Below are 26,849 nucleotides of genomic sequence, written 5' to 3'. Positions count from 1 at the left end.
CTACAACTCTCACCATGTGGGTTCTATCCATGAGCCAATTGGCAACCCATCTTGTGACATAGGGGTTTATATTCAGGCTGGTGAGCTTGTTTATAATACCAGAATGGGGAATGGTGTCAAAAGCCTTTGTGTGGTCTAGGCAGGCTGTGTGGACCTCCTTTCCCTCATCTAAAGCCTTGGTAACTGTCTCAAAGAAGTCCACCAGGTTTAGGAGGCATGATCTTCCCTTAACAAAGCCAAACTAGGTAGGGTCCAATGTTTGGAGGTTCCCAATGTCTCTGTTAATGAGTTCCATGATGATGCACTCCATAACCTTGCAGACCAGGCTAGTCAGGCTTATAGGGCGATTGTTCCCGGGGTCCGTTGTGGCTCCACCTTTGTATAGCGGGATAACTGTTGCTGTGTGCCACTCTCTGGGTACATAGCCTGTAGAGAGGCTGAGTTTGAACAGTGTGTTTAGGTGAGGGGTTAGTTCATTTTGGAGTTCATGTAAGACACAGCCTGGGACTCCGTCTGGTCCCATTGAAGCTATGTTTTTGGCTTTGGATAGGGCTGTTTTAACCTGTGTGGCAGTGATTGCTGGGTCTCTACATTCTTCTGGTGTGGTTATGGGCCCTTTAGGGGGTGACAGGGGGGTGAGGTTTGCACTAAACCAGTCTGCCAGAATGTTGGCAATATCAGTCAGTTCAGTGTATTTTGTGCCATTCTGCATGAACTCAGAGCAGATCTGAGAGTTTCCACTTAGGTTATTGACATAGCTAAAGAACGCTTTGTGGTTATCTTTAAAGTCCTTGGCAAGTCTTCTTTCGAAGCTAGCCTTGGATGATTTTATGAGGGATCATAGTTTCTTGCTGATACTGATCAGGGATGTCTTTCCTTCTTGGGATTTTACTCTTTTCTGTACTAGTTTCCTCCTTCTATTGTATAGCTTGTTTATGGCAGGGGTCCACCACACTGGTTTCCTTTTCTTGGAGGGAGTGAGTCTTGGTTTTGCTTGGGATAGCATGATCCATGCATTCTTGCAGGTGCTCATAGATTGCCTTTGTAAGGTATTCAGCAGTTTGGACAGCGTTGTTCTTTAGCATGGGGGCTGTGAACCTTTCCACCTAGGTCTTAAATAACGTGAAGTTTGCTTTTGAAAAGTTTTTCACGGTGGTTTCCTTGATTGGGGTGGAAGCAGAATGTGTATATCCAGAGTGATTAGTCTATGGTCTGTTCTAACCAATGAGGGGTTGACTTCCGGTGTAGAACACCGGTCGCCCATGTTGGTGATGACCAGGTCCAATATGTTGTCACCTCTGGTGGGGGTGTTGACCAGTTGATCCAAGGCATTCAAGTTTATAAATTCTAGGAAGCGTTGGGTAAGGGAATTAGTATTTGAATAGTTCTCCCAGTTAATGTTTGGGTAATTTAAATCACCCAATATTAGGGCATTTGGTAGAACCTTCATATTTTCCGGTGTCTCCAGAAACGCGGAATGGGGTCCTGGGTCATGGTGGGTGATCAGGTATTACAAATGCTGAGGACAAGACTTACCACAGCCACAAGTGGAGCTGCAGGATGATGGATTAGATGTTGTAGTATCTTGCAGTGTGTTGGCCAAACAGGCACCTCAATAGAATATTGCATACAAAATGATGTAAGCAAGTCCAATATTGTGTTGCCAGATGATGAAGAAACTCAGAAAAAAGAGAACACATGTACCATTTTCTTTTTCAAAAAGGCATACACTTAGAAATAAAATACAGACAGTAAAGATATTCTGAAGATATTCACCCTAACCCAGCCCCCCCCCCCCCACCACCACATCCACTATAGACAAGTCCATATTACTTACATCTTTAAACTCCCAAAGTATAGCTAACAAAATCCCAAACCTCCATGCCTGGCTTATACATAATATACCTGACATCCTATCCATCTCTGAAACTTGGTTAAAACCCTGTATAAAAGATTCTGAAATAACACCACAAAAAAGGGGGAGGAGTAGCTCTCCTATACTCATCCTCCTTGTCAGTTACTCCCTATAACAAACCTACTCCCCACTTCAATAATGCTGAATTACTCCTAGCACTACTTCAAGTTAACAAACACAAGCACATATGTATAGCCTCCCTCTACATCCCCCCTGGTGACAATATTTCTCCACCCGAGGACATCCTCTCCTGGCTTTCTACCAACATTAGCAATGAAACAATAATCTTGGGAGACATGAATATCAATTGGTCCTCCATTCAGTCTCCCACAAACCCACTTAACATCAACCTCTATAATTTCTCACAGCTAATCAACTCCATAACCCGCCCCTCAAAAAACCTCTCCAGTGGTAGCATCCTAGACTGGATTTTAGTCTCTCATCCCCATTACTTCTTTGACAGTGGTACCCTTCCCGATCCCCTTAGTGACCACTTACCCACCTTCACACATCGACTCCCTTCACCCTTACACCTTACTCATAATTATATTACTACTCGCAACCAAAAAAACTTCAACCCCATTACCTTTTCTAACTCTCTAAAAGCAATAAATTGGAACACTCTAAAAACTCTACCTCTAGAAAATGCTGTTGCCCACTTCAACTCAACTTTCTTAAACCTCTTAGACCACCATGCTCCCATAAGGACAAAAAGAACAAAAATCAAAACTGCCCCTTGATTAACCAAAAACACACTAGCAACCATGCGTCACAGAGATAAAGCTTGGGTACATTACCAGAAAAATAGGACTCCCCCACCCATAATGAATACAAAACACTTAGAAACAAAGTAAAAATGCTCATCATCACTGATCGACAAAATTACTTCTCCATACTCCAAAACAACAATAAAACAAACCCTCAGAAATTCTGGAAAGGAATCTCCACCCTCCTTAATCCCAACAAAACAGACAACCCCAGCCCAGACCCCAATGCTCCTGACATAGATTTGGCTACACAATTTAACTCTTTTTTCATTGATTCTATTTCCAAACTAACCTCATCATTCTCTAACATCACCACACCCTCCACTTCACCCCCATCCTCCTCTACTAACACTATAACCTCCACTTCTGCTTCTCCTCTCATTTCTTCTCCATCACCACCACCCTCAAATACCCCCTCTTCCCACTCCCCACCTTTCTCATTAAAACCTATACCTGCATCTACCATAAAAAAAACTCCTTCAGAAACTGAAGCCATGCTCTAATGCCCCAGATAACATTCCTTCATACGTTCTTAGCATAGCTGCCGAAGCCATTGCCTACCCCATCAGCATTCTAATCAACCACTCCATCCAGGAAAGCATAGTGCCCCAAATTTGGAAAAAGGCTTTTATCATACCTTTACATAAAGGTGGCAATAATAACAATATTACTAATTTCCTTCCCATTGCTATCCTGTCTCCCATCTCTAAACTCCTAGAAAAGTGTATCCATCTACAACTCCTACCACATCTCTTAGACAATCACCTACTAACTCCCACACAACATGGATTTAGACCCAGTCACAGCACTATGACAGCCCTCCTCTCCTTCCTGGAAACTGTAAATAAAGCCTGGGACTCCGGCCACATTGTTTCTACCCTCCTACTTGACCTCTCTAAGGCCTTTGACACTATCTCTCACAATCTACTTCTAACTAAACCTTCTAAGCTTAACCTATCACTTTCCTCTCTGAACTGGTTCTCCAGCTACTTATCCAATAGATATCAAGCAGTAAAATGGAAAAAGGCCACCTCCTCATTCCTTAACACCCCAACTGGAGTCCCTCAGGCTTCCATACTGGGTCCACTCCTCTTCAATATATTTATAAACGACTTCCGCAACTCTATCCCTTTCTCAAATATCATCCAATACGCAGATGATTCAACTATTATCTGTTCTGCCACCTCCATCCGTACACTCCTAAAGCTTATACAAGATGCATTCTCAACCACTAAACAATGGATGAAAAAAAATCACCTAGCACTTAATGCCTCTAAAACCAAATTAATGGTATTTACTCCCTCTAAAGTCACCTCTTTCAATACAAACACATTCTCTATCACTAGCCATAGCAACACATCTCTGGAATTGGTGTCAGAGGCCAAATTACTAGGGGTCCAAATTGACAGTCAGCTAAAATTCAATTCCCACCTTCAACTAAATATCAAAAAAACCCACCAAAAACTTGGCATGCTCTACCGACAAAATCGTTATCTGACGCCCTCCACTAAAATCACTCTCTCTACCACATTTCTTATCCCCTCCCTCTTCTATGGAGCCCCACTCCTAACTAGCCTACAATCTTCCCTTAAAACACAACTTTCCTCTTGCTACAACAAAATTGCCAAGTTCGCTACCAGCCATAAGTCCTCCACCCACCACTGTTCTTCTCTCCACAAACTAAAATGGCTAGAACTATCCAATCATCTCACCTACACTCAACTTACTCTTGCACATAAGCTCATTTTCAACCCCTCCCTCTGTCCATCCCTTTCCTTTGCCTTTAAAATGCACCTACCTGACAGATTACTAAGATCTAACAACCAAAACCTAATAGAATTGTATAAACCAACTCGTCCCCCAGGTAAAAATCTCCTATCCTATGGTCTAGCACGTCTCTGGAACTCCCTACCACCATCCATTCGTACCACGTCTAACCGCTTTCTATTCAAAACATCTCTTCACTCACATCTAGTATTCCAGTGGGAATGCTCCTGCTCCCAGCCCACATAATTTATACTGGCAATTTCCATTTTACTTTTCTCTCCCCCTCTTTACACTGGCAATTTCCATTTTACTTTCTCTCCTAACTCATACATCCTTCCCTTGTACTTACTAAGCTATTTACAAAAAATGTATTAGAATGTACCTCTTAAGTGCAAGCTTCCTTAAGATGTAATGGCTTCTCAGTATTTATACTGAAATGTTCTTTTTTACTAGTCTGTAGCATCTGTAATGTTTTTCACTAATCTGTACTATTTGTAATATTTTTTGCTCTAGTCTGTAACATTTGTAATAATTGTAACCTAAAACCTTATTGGAACCTTGCTTGTTTTTGGAGCTTTTCTCCCCGGGACTCCATTGAAAATGGGTTCATCTTGGCCCAATGGACTATCCTGGTAAACCAACTGCAACTAAATAATACATAAATAAATAAAGATAACACTATCTCTTTACAGACTTTTGATAGAGCATATGTAGCAGTGACAGTGATGCATAACCATTTGCAGGATACAAATTTAATGAAATGAAGGAAAAAGGGCATGTTATGGTTCAGATTTATGAAAAAGAAAAATACACCTTTAGACTCGTGGTTTGTGTGGGACAAAATAACAAAATAATAGTGTCGTTAGGATTATCTGTATCAGATGTTTGGGCATTAATATATATTGGTAATGAAAGCTTTGTGAAGTGACATTTGAAACTATGGCATTAGCAGAGAAATTTCTTAAGGCATTTGACAATCAATCCTTTACAAACCTTGCAAAGATGTACTTGCCATGGTTAATACGTCATGATTTAAAAAACTGTATATTCAGTTTTAGACTTCTGCTATATCAGATTTAGAAATAAAAAGCTAATTAAGTAATAAATGTAAAAACGTGTTTGAAATTTAAAAAAAAATGAAAGACATCTATGGAATGGGGCAAGACTGGTTTGGGTCAATTTACAAGTTAGTAAAGGGAAAATGAATCATCTGTCAAATGTGATCATGATTAATGGAAAAAGATATGCCAAGAAAAATCAGCTGATATAATATTTGTTTTCATTATGGAACTGGACAAAGAAACATTGCATTCAGTGCTGTAAATTTGGCCATGAAGTACAGAATTGTCCAGGAGTTTGCAGAACGTGTGGCAATACTGGTCACTTTTTGTTTTATTACGAACAATTAAACAATTATGCAGAGGAAATTTTAAGCAAGGAAGTGGAAAACAAACATGAAAACAGTGATCATGTCATTCCATCAACATATGTAAACAAGAAGAGGAGCTTGAACATACCAATGTGGAAAATATGAATAAAGCAAATGAGGGTGATGATATCAATGCTGTCTTTAATGCTGATACGACTAATCATATTAAAATCTGAGTCAGGAGTAATGGCATAAGGAAGACAACAGATCCACGGCAGAAAAGAGCTCCATTACCGCAAATATCAGAAAAAGAAAAACAAAGCTAAAAAAAAAAAATTGGAAAGAAAGGTAAGGAGTAATTTAAAACTTGTATCCCTTAATGTGAACAGCTATAAACAAAGTTAGAAGATGTATGTGTTAGACAAAATGTTGACATAATCTGTTTGTTGGACATTATACCCTTAAATGATATGCAGAAAAAGTAAATTTATGGTATATGCCCAGCAATATAATATGGACTTTCAGCAAAGGCCTATGCTCTGGCTTTGCCTTTTTACTAAAAATAAATTAAATTGTGGATGTTCCTGTAGTCGGACCTAGAAGATGCATGGCATGTACTACTAAATATAAAGAAATATATATAGGATAATTGGTCTGTGGGCACAACAAACTTAAAATAAAGAGAACAAATTACTTGAAGACATTGAACAATTTGTATTTGTAAAATGGACAGTGATTTTGGAAGATTTCATTGCAATTTAATTTAAATGTCATGAAAAGTAGGAACTGATGCTATTTAGTATAGAGATCTGATTAAAATATGGACAGCTGAAACTGGGTGAAAAAGGAAAGTAAAAATATACTAAATAATAATAAAAATGATGTGCAGAATATGTGTGTGTGTGTGTGTGTGTGTGTGTATATATATATATATATATATATATATATATATATATATATATATATATATATATATATATATATATACACACACATATATATATAGACACAGACCCACATATATAACTATATATATTTATATGTGTGTGTGTGTGTCTGTGTGTGTGTGTGTGTGTGTGTGTGTCTGTGTGCGTGTCTGTGTCTGTGTCTGTATATATATATATATATATATATATATATATATATATTATTTATTATTTATTTATTTTACATTTGTTGACCGGCTAGCCTAGCTGGATGCATGTCCATTTTCAGTAGAGGCCCGGGAAAATAAGCTCCACTAACAGAATAGTAAAATTAGTAAAAAAAAAAAAAGTAGTAAAAAACAATGCTAGTAGAACAGCAAACAAAAATACATCAGGGGAAAATTCCTATAAGACAGAATTTGTTAATTTGTTTTATATATATATATATATATATATATATATATATATATATATATATATATATATATATATATATACACACACACACATATATAGACACACACACACATATATATATATATATATGTACAATAAAGTATCAAACAAATTCCTAGCTGTAGGTTGCAATGAAGGCTGTCCTCCTATTTTCCAACAAACGGCCTGGCCACAAGAATTTCCAACCAGCGAACACTTTATTTTCCACACCAACACAGAACAATGTAATCGAAAAAAGATTGAGCGCGCTTTCGTCTCGGTGTTGCATAATATTTAATTATTTAGTTATATTTAGATTAATTGTAGTGTATGTTGTACAAACATTTTTTATTATATATATATCTACATTTTGTGACTTGTGGAATTCATGGTATATGTATTTTTGGACTATGTAAATAGCAGTTATCAAACATTCCAGGACTAATTGCATATATATGGTGGACTAATCAAGCAATTAACTAATTATTGTATGAATTAACTGTGTATATATACTGTAGGTTAGGGTAGATTTGTAGATTCTGAAGAAGTCTCACGTTATGAGACGAAAGCGCGCTCAATCTTTTTTCGATTACATTGTTCTGTGTTGGTGTGGAAAATAAAGTGTTCGCTGGTTGGAAATTCTTGTGGCCAGGTCGTTTGTTGGAAAATAGGAGGACAGCCTTCATTGCAACCTACAGCTAGGAATTTGTTTGATACTTTATTGTTCGTATAGGGTGTGTGTACCCAGTGCTGTGTGTTGGTTACAAGTGGTATAGCTGTTGGGTTACGAGGAGTCCCGGAATATGAGTGAACAATCACTGTTGAGCGAACTGGTCAGATTGATTCAAAACCATTCGCCAAACAATTCACACAACCAGAACCAGAATAATGAAGGTAGTAATTCCAATGTTTCTAACCCATCCTTGGGTTTGGACTGTAACGTTACCATTCCTTGTGCCCAGCGTAGTCCTGGCAACGCTGGAAAGGAAGTGACGACAAATATGCGGAAGGAAGGCGGAAGTTCTAGTCATCGGAACCCAAGTGGGGATGAGCGACAACGTGGTGCTATGGGCAATGGTAATATAGCAAATTCAACAGATAGCGGTCGTAGGAAACAACAGGAACACCACTTTCAAAATGGAAGGATGTTTGACACATACAAGAACATTGACTTTGACACTTGGTTGAACAAATCGTTTTGCGTTAATCCAGAAGAAGCGGAAAGGAGGTTACCAAATAATGTTGGATTTAAGGACAAATGTAGACTGTTTCAAGTCCAACTTAATAGGTACAAAAATCTTAGCTTGGATAACTTTTATTTGACAAAATGTATTGAGCAGAACATTGTGCCTAAGGGCTTGCGACTAAACAAATTTCCTAATAACACATACAATGACATTGATTTTTTTAAAATTATTTCAAATATACTTAATGAATGTGGGCTTGCTATTTTAAAGGCAATGATTGTAAATAATAGTAACAAGATGGAAATATGTAGGAAAGAAATTGATATATTGAGGATAGAGATTATGAATGATTTATTGTTTACGGTGGCTGAATATAGAGACATTTACTACAGGACACTTCAGGAGGTGGACAATACTATTTTAAAAAACTATAAAAGGAAAATGGAGAAATTGGAGCGGGACATAGGGAAATATGAAAAGGGTAAAGCCTACTCTATTTATAAAAGATATAACAATACAGGGAAACAGTATTACCAAAATGACAATAGGATGAATGTTACAGAAACACATAATATGGCAGAGCATAGGAATGACCAAGTTACTAATTACCAGATAGATGTCAACGATATGGATGGAATAAATGTATTTGAAGACCCTTTAGAAGTTATACAAGAGGTGAGGAGGTCAGAAAGGATCAGGAACCGGAATGGACAACAATCATACGCAGAAGTGACAGGGACAGGGAATTATATGGGAAGACCAAAGGGGAGAGGATGGGACAGGAGATGAATGTTAAACTTTATACATCTACTCCACGGAAAAATGTTACCTTACAACCATCACATCTATTACCCCCAGTCACTGTAAGTACAAGTGATCATGATAATGCACTAGGGTTAATGGAAGAGCTAGAACAAGAACTTATTAATAATGAAATACAAAATAACACTATTATATATAGTAGTAACAACTTTAATATTTTTAATTATACAGACCTGGATATCACTAGGGAACACTTCAAACTGTTTACAAAGGGGTTTACCTTTGTTCCAGTAAGAGTACCTAGGATAGAAGAGTTGGTATTAGATATTAAATTATTTACTAGGAAGTTGAACCTAGCAGTTATATACCAAGATCATTTGACATATGAAAACAATGTCTTAAAGAAAAATAGTACATATAACCCCCCTTTACAGCAAGACATACACAATTTTGAGGTGTGTATCATTAGAATGATTAGGGATGGATACAAAAAGAGATGTAAAATAGAAACTAACCTTTCTGAAGGGGAAAAGACAGTGTTGGAAAAACTTAGTAATAATAAGAACATTAGGGTTATGAAACCCGACAAGGGGGGGGTGGTGGTGGTACTTATGGACAGTTGGGATTATACAGAGAGAATGCTTAAAATTCTTGTTAACGATAATAGGTACCGTATAATTTCAATGAATTAATTAAATATTTTGTACAGAAAAATAGATCTAATACTGGAGGACAATTTGTTACAGGGACTAATAGATGTGGAATTATATAATTTTCTTAGAGTCCCGAAGCCAGTTATACCTGAAATTTTTGGTATTCCTAAAATACATAAGGGAATAACAGACCCCCCAATGAGACCAATTGTTACATCTAGGGGTTCAAAAACCCAACCCCTTGGTATATATGTTGATACCAAATTAAAGGGTTTCTACAAAAATTATTCACATGTACTAGTTGATTCTTGGGATTTTTTGAATAAATTCAATACAATACCATTCCAAGAAGAATATGTTTTTTTAACAATTGACATAAAAGACTTATTTTCAGTGATTCCACATAAAGAGGGATTGGTGTGGTTTGAGAAAATGATTGCTGAGTTTGACATGCTGAACCCGGAAGAATTTAGGCTAGTTCTTGAAAATATGGAATTAGTGCTAAAATATAACTTCATTTACTTTCAAGGGGATATATATCATCAATTGGATGGAGTTGCTATGGGTTCAGCATGCGCACCTATTTATGCAAACATTATTATGTTATTTTGGGAGAATGCATATATTTTTGGGTCCCATTTCCATCAATATATAATTAGGTATTTTCGATTCCTGGACGATATTATAATTATATGGAAAGGAGGAAAAGAATTGGTTGAACAGTTTATGGAATATATTAATGGTACCACCCAGTTTCTGGAATTTACATATGAGTATAATAAGGAAGAAATACATTATTTGGATGTAACTATTACTAAAGATTATAAGAAAAGTAGATATAAATCTAAAGTGTTTAGAAAGGAATGTTTTTCAAACTCATATCTGCATTACCAAAGTGACCACCCACACTATACAAAAAGAAATATAGTCAAAGGGCAAATGATAAGAGCCTCTAGAATGACCACTGAAGACTGTGAGTTTATAGAGGAATTGGAGCTTATAAAGGGGATGTTTAAGAAAAGAGGATATCCTTTAAAAATGTTAGAAAAAATTAAGACAGAAATAATAAGGAAACATATTAGTAGTTTCAAAACATTACTGGCTATTGCACAGTATGAACAGGGTTCATCTTACTCCACCACTAATATGGATACAAGTATTAAAATAGTGGATGACCCTAGTAAGGACCATAGAAAAGGACCAAATAGCAGTTTAGGTAAAGAAATACCCCGATTAATCTTAACCTACTATTCGGATATAGGGTGGTTAAAGAAGGGCATTAATGGGATTTGGAATATGTTCAAAATGATGCCCACGAGAACAAACATATTCCAAAGCCAGTTAAAATACACATTTAGAAGAAATAAAAATTTGAAGAATATTTTAGAGAAAAAGAAGGAACAAGAAAAAGAAGGGGCATCATCTAAGGTGGGCACATATAAATGTGGGAGATGTGCACAATGCCCATATATTGCCTGTAGAAAGGATATCAATATTCCTAGCATTAACTTTAACATCATAAGCCACACTTATACTAGTTGTTATACTAAGGGAGTGGTCTATTTAGCTTATTGTCAATCGTGTTGGGGGTACTATATAGGTAAGACAGAAAGAAACTTGAAATCTCGCATATATGAACACATTAGAGACATTAGTAAAAAGAATGAGAACAATGCACTTTTCAGGCATTCTACCATATGTCAGAATATGGATATAAAATTTTGGGTACTGGAGGTAGTAAAACAAAAGGAAAGGAGAGGGGATTGGGAAACCCTTTTGGAGTACAGAGAGATGATTTGGCAGATAAGACTGGATGCCTGTGTACATCCAGTAATGAATGACCATATTTCGATAAAACCTGCTTTAAAAATGATAGCATCTAAGTATGTTAGGAAACAGTAATGATCTATCATTATAGTTCTTTTGGATTTTAGGTTACAGGTTATTATAAATATACAGCCGTGGCCTAGTATGAATGATTTATATACAATGAAAATATTTTTAAACATCATTTTAACATTGGTTGTAAATATACCTTTTATCATTTAACAGTAATAATTTATTTGGCTAAAATTAATTAATTATTGAGAATATACGTTTTTTATGGAGTTCTTTATGGAGTATATTAATTAAATACATAGGTTACATATTCATATTTATATACATTTTTATATGTTTATGTATTTTTATATTTACACAATTATATATTTATCTATTGTTATATGTATAATTCTGGATATACATTATGGCAGTAGGGTGGTTTTCTTACACAATTGTCATGTCATTATATTTATACACATATATGTATAATATGCCTTAATTATCAGGACTAGATAGGTCTATATGTATGTATATATATATCCTGTCATACAGAATAGGTGGCTTTTTTCATCTTTTATATATTTATATATATTTTTTTCACTTTTTCATTTTTATATTACACAGTTTATTAAGGGAACCTATTTGTGGTATGTCTCCAACATAGATTGTGCCCACATTCATAGTATGTATTGGTTCTTCAACATCATTTTAATATTGCTTTTAATATTACTTTTTAACATTATATATTTTAATGCAGTTTCTGAAAAGTATGCATCAAACAAGGTGTTGCATAATATTTAATTATTTAGTTATATTTAGATTAATTGTAGTGTAGGTTGCACAAACATTTTTTATTATATATATATCTACATTTTGTGACTTGTGGAATTCATGGTATATGTATTTTTGGACTATGTAAATAGCAGTTATCAAACATTCCAGGACTAATTGCATTTATATGGTGGACTAATCAAGCAATTAACTAATTATTGTATGAATTAACTGTGTATATATACTGTAGGTTAGGGTAGATTTGTAGATTCTGAAGAAGTCTCACGTTATGAGACGAAAGCGCGCTCAATCTTTTTTCGATAACATTGTTCTGTGTTGGTGTGGAAAATAAAGTGTTCGGTGGTTGGAAATTCTTGTGGCCAGGTCGTTTGTTGGAAAATAGGAGGACAGCCTTCATTGCAACCTACAGCTAGGAATTTTGTTTGATACTTTATTGTTCGTATAGGGTGTGTGTACCCAGTGCTGTGTGTTGGTTACAAGTGGTATATATATATATGTGTGCGTGTGTGTGTGTATATATATATATATATATATATATATATATATATATATATATATGTGTGTGTGTGTATGTGTGTATTTATATATCATCATCATCATCTACTTTTGGCTGTTCCTGTTAGGGGTCACCACAGCGGATCATCTGCTTCCATTTCTTCCTGTCCTCTACATCTTGCTCTGTCACAACCACCTGCATGTCTTCTCTCACCACATCCATAAACCTTATCTTAGGCCTTCCTCTTTTCCTGTTACCTGGTAGCTCCATCCTTAGCATCCTTTTCCCAGTATACCCAGCATCCCTCCTCAGCACATGTCCAAACCAACGCAATCTCACATCTTTGGCTTTGTCTCTAAACCGTCCAACCTGGGCTGACCCTCTAATGTACTTATTCCTAATCCTGTCCACCCTCATTGCATCCGGTGCAAATCTTAACATCTTTAACTCTGCCACATCCAGCTCTAACTCCTGCCTTTTTGTCAATGCCACTGGGTTGGAGACGGTGGCATAGCTGGTCTCACTACCCAATTGTAGACCTTCCCTTTCACTCTTACTGGTACTCTTTTGTCACAAATCACTCCTGACACTCTTCTCCACCCACTGCAACCTGCCTGTACTCTCTTCTTTACCTCTCTTCTGCACTCACCATTACTGTGAACTATTGATCCCAAGCATTTAAACTCATCCTCCTTCACCACCTCTACTCCCTGCATCCTCACCATTCCTCTATCCTCCCTCTCATTCACACACATATATTCTGTCTTAGTCCTGCTGACCTTCATTCCTCTTCTCTCTAGAGCATATCTCCATCTCTCCAGGGTCTCCTCCACCTGTTCCCTACTCTCACTACAGATCACAATGTCATCTGCAAACATCACAGTCCACGGGGACTCCTGTCTGATCTTGTCTGTCAACCTGTCCATCACCATTGCAAATAAGAAAGGGCACAGAGCTGATCCTTGATGTAATCCCACCTCCACCTTAAACGCATACGTCACTCCCACCGCAGACCTCACCACTGTCACACTACCCTCGTACATATCCTGTACCACTCTTACATACTTCTCTGACACACACACATATATAGACACACACACACACACATATATATATATATATATATATATATATATATATATATATATATATATATTTGTGTGTGTGTGTGCATGCTTTACTATCATAATGTCAGCAGGCACATCATCAAAACAACTTCCACGAACTCCAAACTGCGACTCCTCAAAACCGAGAATGCCATACCTCTCAATCTGGAAACATCAAAAATCTGGACAAGCCCCATGAAAAATAGGTACAAATCTGTGTGCTGATTAACATAAAATTTGCATGCATAATTATGCAACCCCACCCACTCCAATGGAATTGTGAGATATCAACTTTCAAATGCAAACTGAAGAACAGACAACCAAAATATGGCACCAGATTCCCCTGCAGCCATTCCAATGTCCCATTACCTGGCTATTTTACCCCATTTACCATAAACACTAATGTGCATACTGCTTTACTTCTACAATGATTATTTGGATTTTATTTTTACATTTTATAGCACAATGCACAAACACTAGATATCTGCTAAACAAAACAATACATACTGTCTCACAATGAAAATAGACTTAGCTTTAAAACTTGAAACTCATGTTCATTGAAACAGCATTGAAACCCACACCACATCCAAAGAAAATGCATCTGGCCAGTGGTGGATAAGGATTACCTTTGGGCTGTTTTCAAATCATAGGCCCATTGCACACAAGACAAGAAACATACATGTGTTCTTTGATACACCTTCCTGACTTTACTAAATTATATTCCTTGTATAATACAGCACACTTGTTAGAGTGCATTTTAAATTTATTGTTTGAACATTTTTTCCAGTAGGCAATATATATATATATATATATATATATATATATATATATATATATATATATATATATATTTATATATATATATAGAATGACAGTAGTGTAAGCCATGGGCATCTTGTACAGCTTCTCAAACTTATTTTCAATGTCAGCTTTTTGCTTGACTTACTCTGATTTATGTTATCAGACCAACTCAATAGCTGTAAATGCACAACAAAATAAACTAGGTGAACTGGATGTTTTAAGACCTCAAATTTTTAGTCCAAGTACTGACAAATCCTCTCCTACATTCATCCTGAAGCATCAAAACTATCATTGTAATCCAGATGCTGTTAACTGGCCACTCTTGCTTCTACACTGTCTGCAGTGAAAAAATATGTATTTTATCTAGTTACCTATCAAAGCATCTACTCTTCATAACATCTAAACTCAAAACATCAAAGACCATAACATTTAAACTTCGGAACATCTAAAACTCATAACATCGAATCTCAAAACTTTGAAATCTACAAAGCAACTATAAATAACATCCCACAGAGTTTTTACTATGTTTATGGGTAAACCCCCCTGCACCCCCCCACACCCCCCGTAAATTAAATATACCAACTGCAAGGTCGCACTACAGTGGGGGAAAGAGTTAATTTCTTAACCCCCACTGTAGTGCGACCTTGGAGTTGGTATATTTAATTTACAGGGGGGTGGAGCCCCCCACTTGGGGGGTGCATGGGGGCTTGCCCCCCTGCATAAATGTCACAAACAGTGTGTGAGATGTTATTTATAGTTGCTTTGTAGTTTTCAATGTTTTGAGATTCAGTGTTATGAGTTTTAGATGTTTTGAAGTTTAGATGTTATGGTCTTGATGTTTTGAGTTTAGATGTTATAAAGAGTAGATGTTTTGATAGGTAACCATTTTATCTTGAATGCTGGAAAATGTACTGTACTTGCTTAAAAATATTTTTTCTTATAATGCACCACAGAACATAATAATTCTGATTTTCTGTTCCTGAATTTGGGTTAATGATATTTGTTGCTCTTTCCACTGAGGCACACATGTCCTTCTCCATGACATTTTCTTACTTATGTTGTATCTGTAGCTACACCCTTGACTTGTTACACCCATCCCCTTTAAAAGTACAACAACACAGTACATTAATGTATCGACATACTGTGGGAGTAGAACCCATAGCCTTCTGCATCAAAAGCAAGTATTTAACCCGTTATGCTATAAACAATGCAAGCAGACTCAGCATAAGCAACACTAAACTTCTCTTCCCCTAAAGCTCTCAGCTCCTTGTAAAATCCACTTGACACTCAACTGTACCTCTAAACTTTGTAGCACAAGAAATCTGGAAAAAGCCAACATTTATTGGTGGTGGTGGGGGGACAAAAGGCTAAAAAACTGTGACACATTGTAAACATTGCTTGTAGACTTTTGGAAAGTTGCTAGAATAAGATGTGTTACCACCACGCATTTCACTGCCAAGTCTTGAACCCAGGTCTTTGTGCACTACAGCCAGAACAACATACCACTATGCCAAATCAGCAGTTTCCTGAAAGCTAAGAAGACTGAAACTTAAATGGCTATCATTTAGTGAATTCAGTTCTCACTTTTCACCATAGCTCTCAACCTCTTAGCACAAAAAACCTGGACAAAGCCAATAATGGGGGAATACAGAATTAATTTCTCACATCTCACCATAGCTCTCAACATCTTAGCACAAAAAACCTGAACAAAGCCAATAATGGAGGAATATAGCCCAAAAATAGGGACGCATTTCAAATACTGATCTTATAAACTTACAAAATTGCTAGAATAAAAGGTTTTGTGTTACCATTTATTTTCTGAAAAGTATGAAGTCTGAAATTCAAATGCCTGTCATTATTTAGTGAATTCAATCATTCAGTGATTTGCCACAAAATTCCAGAAAACCACAGATTTTATGAGGAACAGAACAAAAATATGAGGCATAAAACGCACACAATTAATTTGGATTAATTCAGTTGAATTACAAAATGTAAAAAGAAATAAATGAAAATGAAATTAATTACATAGCAATCTGTTTAAAGATATTCCTGAGTGTTTCCTTAATGTATAAATTGTAAACATTGTAATTTTCCTTGTTTGGTAATGGATAAAGTCGTGCAAGCATACCTCCCAGCCATACCAAATTACTCATTTTTTACCGAGTTTTGGGGTCCAAATTAAGGGGTGCCACGATTCCCGAGTGTCACCCCTTCATTTCCAATTTTTATGATTTGCTTTTGAATTTTTGCGCTGTTGGAGCTGATGTCATCATGTGCGCATTGACATCAGCTCCATCAGGCCTACCAGCCAGTCGGAATTGAGCTTAAGGAGCTCACGTCATCATTTCCGGCTGGCTGAGCAGGCAGGAAGTAAACAGCAGTTTTGATTTATTTCTTTGCTGCCAGCATTGGGAATTAAACAGTAGTTTCTGTGCTTTATTTCGTTGGCATTGCTTTTTCTGCAGAATGGGCTGACTTATTTGTGCCATGCTTTATTTGCCAAATGGGATAACTTACACTGACTTATTTGTGCTGCAGGATGCGGAACGGGGACCCTGCTGCTGATCTGGACTTTTCAAACAGCTGTTTCTGCCGAACGGGCTGGGTTATTTTTGCTGCAAGAGGAAGGGGACTCTCTGCCGATTTTGGACTTTACTTTTGCAGACACTGGGTACGGAACAAAGGGTGTGTGTGTGTAAAAAAATATAGTGTATGGGTAGGAGGTTTCCTAGTATGATTATGCAGTTTTGAGGGTGACTTAAAACAAGGTAGAAAGATGGCGTGCTTGTCAGTTTGCCGGTTCCCTAGCCCCGGTTATTTTGGTTTCGAGAATTGTAGAAGAAATGCACTTCTTGAAGCTAAACTTGAAGAAAGGGGGTGTAAGCTTCGTAAGGCAAGAAAGACTGGGACTACCATTGCTGGTGTGGTGTTCAAGGATGGTGCTGATACTAGAGCTACTGAAGGAATGTTTGTGGCAGATAAGAACTGTTCCAAAATTCACTACATATCTCCAAATGTTTATTGTTGTGGAGCTGGCACTGCTGCAGACACAGAAATGACAACATAGTATTAATGTGAGTGTATATAGGAACATATATTTCATAAATATGTGATCCCAAATTTTCTCCCGTAATAGTGTTCGAGCTAATAAAAATATAAACAAAAGAGAAACTTCTGGCAAGTGCATTTTTTTCTGTTGTAGTGATAGACTTTCTTAGATGTAAGACAGGAAGCTGATATCTAGGCTCACACCCCAAGTCATTCAGAGTGTTTAGAATAATTATGTCTTTAAAGCATCTGAAGCTTTGTTCAAATCTATAAAAATGAGTACTGGTATAAAAAGAGCTGTACTAGTTTCACATGGGTCATAGGCCTTTGTACATTAATTCAGCTAAAATAGTTAATACAATCTCATTATTGCATAGTCTTTACAAATCATGTTGAGTTGTTTTTTGCAATAAGTTTCCTCTGAAGTTATCTCTCAACTTATTTAATTTCTCAAAAATGTCTGATAAAGCTAGCAGAAAAGCAATCCACATATGTATATTATATGTATATATTTTTGTGCTAAAAGTTCAGAGCTATGGTGAGAAGTGAGAACTGAATTTGTATTCCCCCATTATTGGCTTTGTCCATTTTTTTGTGCTAAGAGGTTGAGAACTATGGTGAGAAGTGAATGAATGCGAGTTTCAAGGGCAGAGAAATTTTAATGCCAGCCAAGTCTATTTTTATTGTGAGACAGTATTGCTTTGTTTAGCAGATTTGTTAGTGTTTGTGCAGTTTTGTGCTGTGAAATGTAAAAAATCTAAATAATCATTGTAGAAGTAAAGCAGTATGCACACATTAGTGTGTATGGTAAATGGGGCGAAATAGCCAGGTAATGGGACATTGGAATGGCTGCAGGGGGACGCTGGTGCCATATTTTGGTTGTCTGTTCTTCAGTTTGCATTTGAAAGTTAGTATCCCACAATTCCATTGGAGTGGGTGGGGTTATCTAATTATGTATGCAAATTAGATGTTAATCAGCGTACAGATTTGTACCTATTTTTCATGGGCCTTGTCCAGATTTTTGATGTTTCCAGGTTGAGAGGTATGCGTGTAAGTATCTGACCCCAAAGTGCCTGCTGGCTGTTCAATCCATTGAAACCAATTTTACATTAACAATGACACTTTTGAGAGGAATCTATTGCTGCCTTGCTTAAAATTATGGCTGAAATCGAGTGTCTACTGATAAATATTGACTACGTGTGGTGCTCTTAGATGACTTCTGGAAGGAACAGACTAAACCTCACTGTTTTTCAGAGCAAGATATGACATTTTGTGGCATATATCAAAAGAAAGTAGAACAGTTCCTTGGTGGTTTGCCCTGCTTATACCTAGTAAGTATGATTACTACCTCTGGTGTCCTCTGAAATCATGCCACACCTAATGGGATTAGACTAGTGAAGAAAAAAGTTAGTAAATAAGTTGAATAAATCAATCTTTCAAATAGTCCTTAGTTTCAGTGCTGCTAAAATACAATAAATCCATCTTTCAGCTAGTTGTTGACTGAATCCAAGACTGAGAACTGCACAACAGACTGATATGTAACAGTAATGAAGCACAATATATCCTAACTGGTCTGGTATGAGTGTCCAATGTATAGATGGTCTCTTACAAGCTTATCTGACATTTAAAGGAACAAATTATTTTGTAGTCAGTTAACCAAGTAAACTCCATAGGCACATGTACCAATTTTTGGGGCAATCTGGGGTCACTGTCTAATTAAGTGACTTGACCAGCCTTGACAACATGTCAGTGGAGAGAGAGACAGAGAGAGAGAAACTGAAGACATTATAACAAGGGTCGTTAATTCACAGTCTTCATCTCAACCAAGCAGCTTGGTTTTACCATTTATTGCCATCTTGGCTTTTAACTGCTTTGCAGTAGAATAGGGGAGGAAAATTTTAAACTTCCTCTGCAATGAGTACATCAATAATATAAAGTGTAACAGATAAGCAATTTATAATCAGAATCCTAAACTGGTCATTAATTTCACTGTACTCTGTAGGTGGAAGTATGTGTTAAGCCTATGAAGCATCTTGAGATAACAACACTGCAGATGATCTCAACTAAGTGCCAAGTATCATGATTTAAACAAGTTTAGGGAACACCAGCTGAAGTGACACACAATATCTTGCACACAAAGTGGATGCAGAGGGCATCTGAAGTCCTTTGTAGTGACTGCGACAATGTTATGTTGTCACAAAATCATAGATGTAGGTTCAATGGCTGTGAAAGGGGGATATATTAAGGGGTGTTGCACACACATATGTAATGAAAATGTTAACTGCTTCTGCGAACATAATGACATGACATGAGACGTGTAAAGATATTCACTTATGGGGACGTCATGATGATGTCCTCGGAATTACACGATGATAACGCCTGAATCCTACCAGTCAGCATGTTATGTCGCAAGAAGGCTTCATGCATCGATTTATGGAAGTGGAAAATAACAGCAACAGATATAATGTACAAGTTTTGTAGGTTCGTATAAATTCTATTCTTTTAATTTTTCACATAGAGAATAGACACACACACACCTCAGAGCAAAACAACATAACCCTCTGCAGCAGCTAAGATTAAAATGACAATACCCTCTGCTGCAGCTACCTCAGCTTGCTTAGAAGTTACAATGTCAGTGCAAAGCAAATTAAAAAATGCTACTTCAACGTTTCTGTTCCTCGTGGCTTGTAACAGCAGAACATCAGTGCAAAGAATTCTTAATGTGAATGGCTTGGCTGGAGCAGCCATTCTCAATCCTGTTTGCAGAACCACAATTATTCCCGCTTGGCTCAAACATCCGGAAATGCATGCATGTGAGCCCATTAGCTCAATTCCGACAGGCTTTTATGCCGTTTCACAGAGCTGATGTCATTGCGCATGTGATGATGTCAGCTCAAAATGCAGTAAAAAAAAAATTTAAATAAAAATGGGATATTCGGAAATTAAGGGGTGCCACTCAGGAATCATGGCACCCGATTATTTGGACCCCAAAACTTGGTAAAAACCAAGTAATTCGGTATGGTTGGGAGGTATGGCAAATGCCAATATTCCAAATAACAAAATCTCACCCCCTTTTTGACCCATGGAAACACTTGTTTCAGTTATGGAGTGTCCGGAATTTCGACATTCACTGTTTTATTTGACTTTCTGATGTGTTGGTGGTACAGAATTCGCGGAAATTCGGGGATGTGCCTGCCAGAATTATGATGGTAAACCATACACACACACGCACACACACACACATATATATATATATATATATATATATATATATATATATATATATATATATAGGTCCCCTTCAGATGATCGAAGTTCCAAAACTTCAAAAACCATATGGCTGAGGATCATGTGATCAACGTTTTGATACTTCAAACGTTCTGAATGGAGATCGTTTTACACTGTTGAATGGAAAATACCGTTTTCCTCGCTATAATGTGATCTTGGAGTTGGTATATTTAATTAGCAGGGGGTATGGTGTGTATGTTTGTGTGTGTGTCTGAGAATGAGAGTGTGCCTGTATATGCACTCTTGCATGGATGTCTGAATGTGAATGTGTGTGTTTGTGCATGCATGCATGTGTGTGTGTGTGTTTGTGCATGCGTGCGCAGGTGTGTGTGAGTGTGTGTGGGGGGGTGCGCGTGCTCGTGTGTGTGTGTGCTTGTGTGTGTGTGTGTGTGTGTGTGTGTGTGTGTGTGTGTGTGTGTGTGTGTGTGTGTGTGTGTGTGTGTGTGTGTGTGTGTGCATTTGTAGGAGGTGCCTTTGCTAATGTGATGCATGAACCACTTGAGAGAAGACTAATCTGATGAGGTGTGATGTTGTTAATTTTCATTTCAGAGATATGGTAAGGAGCTGGCATCTTTTCACTGTAGCCATACCTGTCTCTAAATCACATTTTCATAGGTTCATAGGTGTGTACTAGGCTAATGGACCTGGAGCCTTTACAAGCCTAGCCCATAGAAGTGCCCTGGCATCGTGCCACCCAACTTTAGTTCCCAGTGCCTCTATCAAGTAGAGCTACTGGAGTGATCCCCGGGGTGAACTTTCTATTTCCCATCCACTCATCAAGATTTCTCTTGAAGAGGGCCAGTGAGGTGCTCTGCTTGACATGTATGGGAAGTCTATTCCAGAGCATGGACTGTCTCTGGGTTATGAGCCTGTCCCTCCAGAATGTCCTGTTGATTGTGGTAATGAGGTTGAGGTCTCTGGAGCATGTGGTGTGTGGAGGGATTGGCATTTCTTTAGATGTAGCATTTCTAACAGAGCTGGGTCAGACATGGCTTTGTAAGTCAAGCAGAGATCGCCTCTTAGTGGATGATATGAGACAGAGAATAGCTGGAGTTTTTTGAGTCTGTCCATGTAGGACATGTGTTTAAGGCCTAGATCCTCTTTGTGAGGTACTTTTCTGGCCTTTCCAGCTGTTGCATATGTCTAGTGAGGTACATGCCAAATGGCGGCATTTTACTTGATTACTGGCCTAATGAAGGAAGAGTAGAGAGAGATGATGACCTCTTTCTTCATGGATGCAAAACCCTTGGTAGTGAGATCTGCCACATAGAAGGACTTTCTGACCACAGTGGCAATGTGGTGGTCGAAGGAGAAGTTGCTGTCAACCTGTGTCCCCAGATCTCTTATAATGCTTTCAGTGTTCAGTGGGCTCCCATCGATGTGGTAATTAGTGGGAACTGAGTTTTTCCCAAACCGGATGACGACGCATTTTTTGGCATTAAGCTTAACGCCATGGTTTTGACAGCAGTCATTGGTCTCAATGAGGTCTTTCTGCAGGATGTCTACATCATTTGGGGAGTTAATAATGGCTCCCAGGTTGTAGTTGTCTGCAAACTTGGTCAGCCAGAGTCCCTCCGTGTTGGCCTGAATTTCTGAAAAGTAGATGCCAAACAGGAGATGACCCAAGACCGATTCCTGTGGGACTCCACTCATGACTGGTCGGCAGTCTGACTTGAAGTCCACTACTTTCACACTGTGGGTTCTATCTGTGAGCGAATTTGCAACCCACCTAGTGATATAGGGGTTGATGCCTAGTTTGGTGAGTTTATCAATAATTCTTGAGTGGGGAATGGTATCAAAGGCCTTGGACAGATCGAGCTAGGCTGTATGAACTGCCTTACCCTCATCCACAGCTCTGGTGACTGACTCAAAGAAGTCAACCTGGTTGAAGAGGCATGATCCACCTTTCACAAAACCAAATTGTGTGGGATCTATAGTTTGGAGATTTCCTATATCCTTGTTAATTAGGTCCATGATGATGCGCTCCATAGCCTTACATATCAGACTCATCAGGCTAATGGGGCGATAATTCCCAGGGTCTGTAGTCACTCCACCTTTATGGAGAGGGATGACTGTAGCAGTGCGCCATTTGGTAGGGACAAAGCCTGAGGTGAGGCTGTGATTGAACAGGACACACAGATGTGGTGCCAGTTCACTTTGTAGTTCATGTAGAACACATCCAGGGATACTGTTGGTTCCCATGGAAGCTGTATTCTTGGCCTTGGACAATGTAGCTTTAACCTGTGCTGCAGTAATGCTGGGTGCATGGCATTCCTCCGGTATTATGATTGGTCCTTTAGTGGGGGGAGAGAGGGATAAAGTTGGCACTAATTCTGTCAGCCAGCATGTTGGCAATATCTGTTGGCTCAGTATAGGAGGTACCATTGTGCAGTAATTCAGAGCAAACCTGGGTATTGCCGTGGAGATTCTTGATATAACTATAGAAGGCTTTGTGGTTGTTTTAGTATCTGCTGAAATTCTGCCTTAATAGCTGACTTTGCAGGTTTTGTTGAGGCAAATAAGGGAGTTTTTCCAGTCTTGGGACTTCACCTTTTTCTGCAACAGTTTCTTCCTTCTGTTGTAGAGTTTATTAATGACAGTGGACCACCAGATTGGCTTCTGTTTTTTGGAGGAGAGCGTCTTAGTTCTGTGCTAATTGACCAAACTGTGTTAGACAATTTACACAAGGAGAGAGCATTTTAATGAATCCCATGGATCATTTTGGCTGTAAATAGGTCCATGTGGAAATTAAGTTAAGCTCACTAACCTCTGAAAGAGATAAATGAGTCACAGAATTTTAACAATCTTGAACATATTTTGCCTTTTGGAAATAAGCTGGCAATTTATAAACATTTCAGAATTTAGTTTCATACCATAGTAGCGTAGTTGTTTGCATATTAAAATGCATAAGAAATGAACTAAGCATGCACATCAAGAAAAAGAATCCCTTACCAACTGGAACAAATTCTCCCAAAAGTCTTGGGTCATGAGGCGAAAGAGAGCCAAGAAAGCCCAACTGAAGCTGTCAAAACTAGTATAACCATAATTGGGATTCCGTCCTGCTTTCATGCATACATAACCTTCTGGGCACCTCCTACAAAACAGACAAAGGAAGGACACTAAAAAAAAGTCTTATGTATCAGTGGAACAAAAATTAAACTGTTAGGATTTGAACCATATGCAGTATGAAAGTAAATGAAAAACAGTTTTATTAGTTATAACACATTAAACTATTAGAAATATGAAAAAAATTCAAAAGAAAATAGATATTTATAAAGAAATGGAATAGCACAGAAAATAAAAATTTTCAAGAACATTCTTATTACATTTTTGTGCTTTCTACTTACCCAGAAATATTGCAGTAAGTGTACACGTAGTCTAAACTTTGTAGTAACCTTTATGAATCCCTGTCAATATTTAAAGCTGCAAGAATGTTGTTGTTTGTCTTTCGGCTTTTTCCCGGTAAGGGGTCACCACAGCGGAACTCCAGTCCACTAATGATTGGCAGTAGACGTTTATGAAACGCCGAGGTGCCAGCTCGACACCCAACCTTCAACGAAGGCACACCCATTTACACACTCATGTCTTTCGAACACTACCCAACCGCATCAGTAGGAAAACTAAAATTAGGAGGAAGAATGTGTGAGTTTGTGTTATCTGTTCACTCAGAACAGTGTACACTTAGTGCAGGTGTTATTGAATCCCAGGGAAGAGTAAGTAGTTGCCAAAGTAAAATTGTTTCTGGAACAATAGCATTATCTTTAATACACAGCAAAAATGCTGCTGCTATAGTTATATACACACACCAACACATATATGTGCGAGCACATACACACACACACACACACACACACACACACACACACACACACACACACACACACACACACACAAACATACACACACACACTTGTAAAACTATACTAATTTTAAAATAAGTATCTTATGACAAACAGTGTTGAAATAACAAATGGATTTGTGCAATCCTAAAAAAGAAAATTGAAACATCATCATTTTAAAATAATAAGCTTGCTGTGTAAAGTCCCTAAAATAAAAGCTAGCATTTTGGGACATTATCAGAGATAACAAAAGTAAAAGAAGTTTATATAACCTTACAAGCACCATAAATCCACTGTAGCCCTACTTAATTTAGCATGATACTGCCTGTCACTGAAGTTAATCTTTTGCCCTAAGGAAAGCCAAGTTATATCCAGATAATGCTAAAGTAGATTTGGGTCTCAGTCACCAAGTGAAGGAATAAAGGTAATGGCATCGTAGAGACAGTAATGTTATCATGGGGTCAGTCCCTTAGTAGACTCATGTATCTCCATCTCCTCTACAGTGAACATGTGCACTGGTCATGCCAGTTTTAGAAGAAAAACACTGGACACCATCCTGCCATGTCCCCATCAACCATTGCATGACAATCATTTGCAAACATTTGATCCTTCCCTTCCTTGACTGACCCTCTCCCGAACAGATCCATTTCCCAACACAGGCCACTGATGTCACAGACAAAATCCCATCTCCTTCAATGATGGGTTAGCACAGTGTATTTCACAAGCCACTGATGTCACAGACAAAATCCCAAGTCCTTCAGTGATTGGTTAGTAGAGTATATTCCTTGACTGTCATTAGGAACCTGCACTTGTCAACAACACTGCTTCCTGTGAGGATGAAAGAGACTATGTGCAATGCTAGACCATAATGGCCAATCAGAAACAGATATCATATAATACCAAGAATGGTCAGAAAATATTTATAAACTTTAAATACAAAATCTTATTTGAATAATACATTTATGCTGTCTGTGCATATGCATGTGCATTATATATATGTATTTGTAAGGGGTACATACCAATTGTGTTTCTGATACTAGACATAAACCATGGAAGGACAGAGACTGAAGGGAAAAAGGCATGATCTCCTCTCAGGACTGGGAAATCCTTATTGAATATTAGGCTAGGGGAATGAAAGTTCAAACAGGACGGATGATAAATTACAGGAAAAGAGGGATACTGCTGACTACTAGGTTTAGGTAGGGGCTGGTAACAGAGATAAGTAAAGTCTATTTGCTTCCAGAGGTGGGAGCTATTGGGTACTAAGCATGCATGTATAGAAAGGATGACAATGTATAACGTCAGGGAAAACAGTGCAAAATTGCATTATGTCAAGGGGTTAAACTTGATTGGACTGAGAACAAAGAAATAATATAACAAGTGGGTCAGCTCTGTGGTGCAGAAGAAATGGGAACAGACTGCAAGCTACTGACATGGTTTCTTTTTTAGAAAGTGTAGGAACTAATGGAGCTCACTGCGGAAGGATGAAAGTCAACAGTCCTTGCTAGCTCACCCATCCCGGGGGCAGATACTGGCTAAGTCCTGTGCATGGGTGACACCTGGCAGATGGCAAGCTTCTTGCTTGCACAATTAAAAAAAAGTGCATGCACTTCAGAATGTCAAGGAGAGCCCATCATCTAACTGGATGCAGGTTATTTGTGGAAACATGGAACACATATTTTAAGGCATTATAATCCTTGGATTGGCAGTGATTGTTGGCCACTAGGATAGGGGTTTAGCTTTAAAACTCAAAGTTCCAAAGCTTTGAATTTCTTATGGCTGAGACTATAAGATCAAAGTTTTGAAACTTTGAACTGTTTAAATGGAGATCACCGTACAGTGGGGAATGATAAATTTACCATTTTCCTTGCTGTAGT

At 37.8% G+C, this 26,849-nt stretch overlaps 1 protein-coding gene across 1 annotated transcript in view; it reads right to left on the bottom strand.

Moving 5' to 3' along the window:
• LOC122788286 (sodium channel protein type 4 subunit alpha-like) overlaps window positions 1-26,849 on the bottom strand; it is a 1,768,016-nt gene that overhangs the window by 738,190 nt on the left and 1,002,977 nt on the right. Inside the window, exon 10 of the mRNA XM_044055359.1 lies at window positions 24,086-24,227. Coding sequence (XP_043911294.1) covers window positions 24,086-24,227 — 142 coding nt within the window. The remainder of the gene's footprint in view (window positions 1-24,085; window positions 24,228-26,849) is intronic.

Source organism: Protopterus annectens, chromosome 13.part0, assembly GCF_019279795.1.
Source record: "Protopterus annectens isolate FY-2018-M chromosome 13.part0, PAN1.0, whole genome shotgun sequence".
NCBI classification, from domain to species: domain Eukaryota; kingdom Metazoa; phylum Chordata; order Ceratodontiformes; family Protopteridae; genus Protopterus; species Protopterus annectens.
This window is presented reverse-complemented; position numbering and strand designations above follow the sequence as displayed.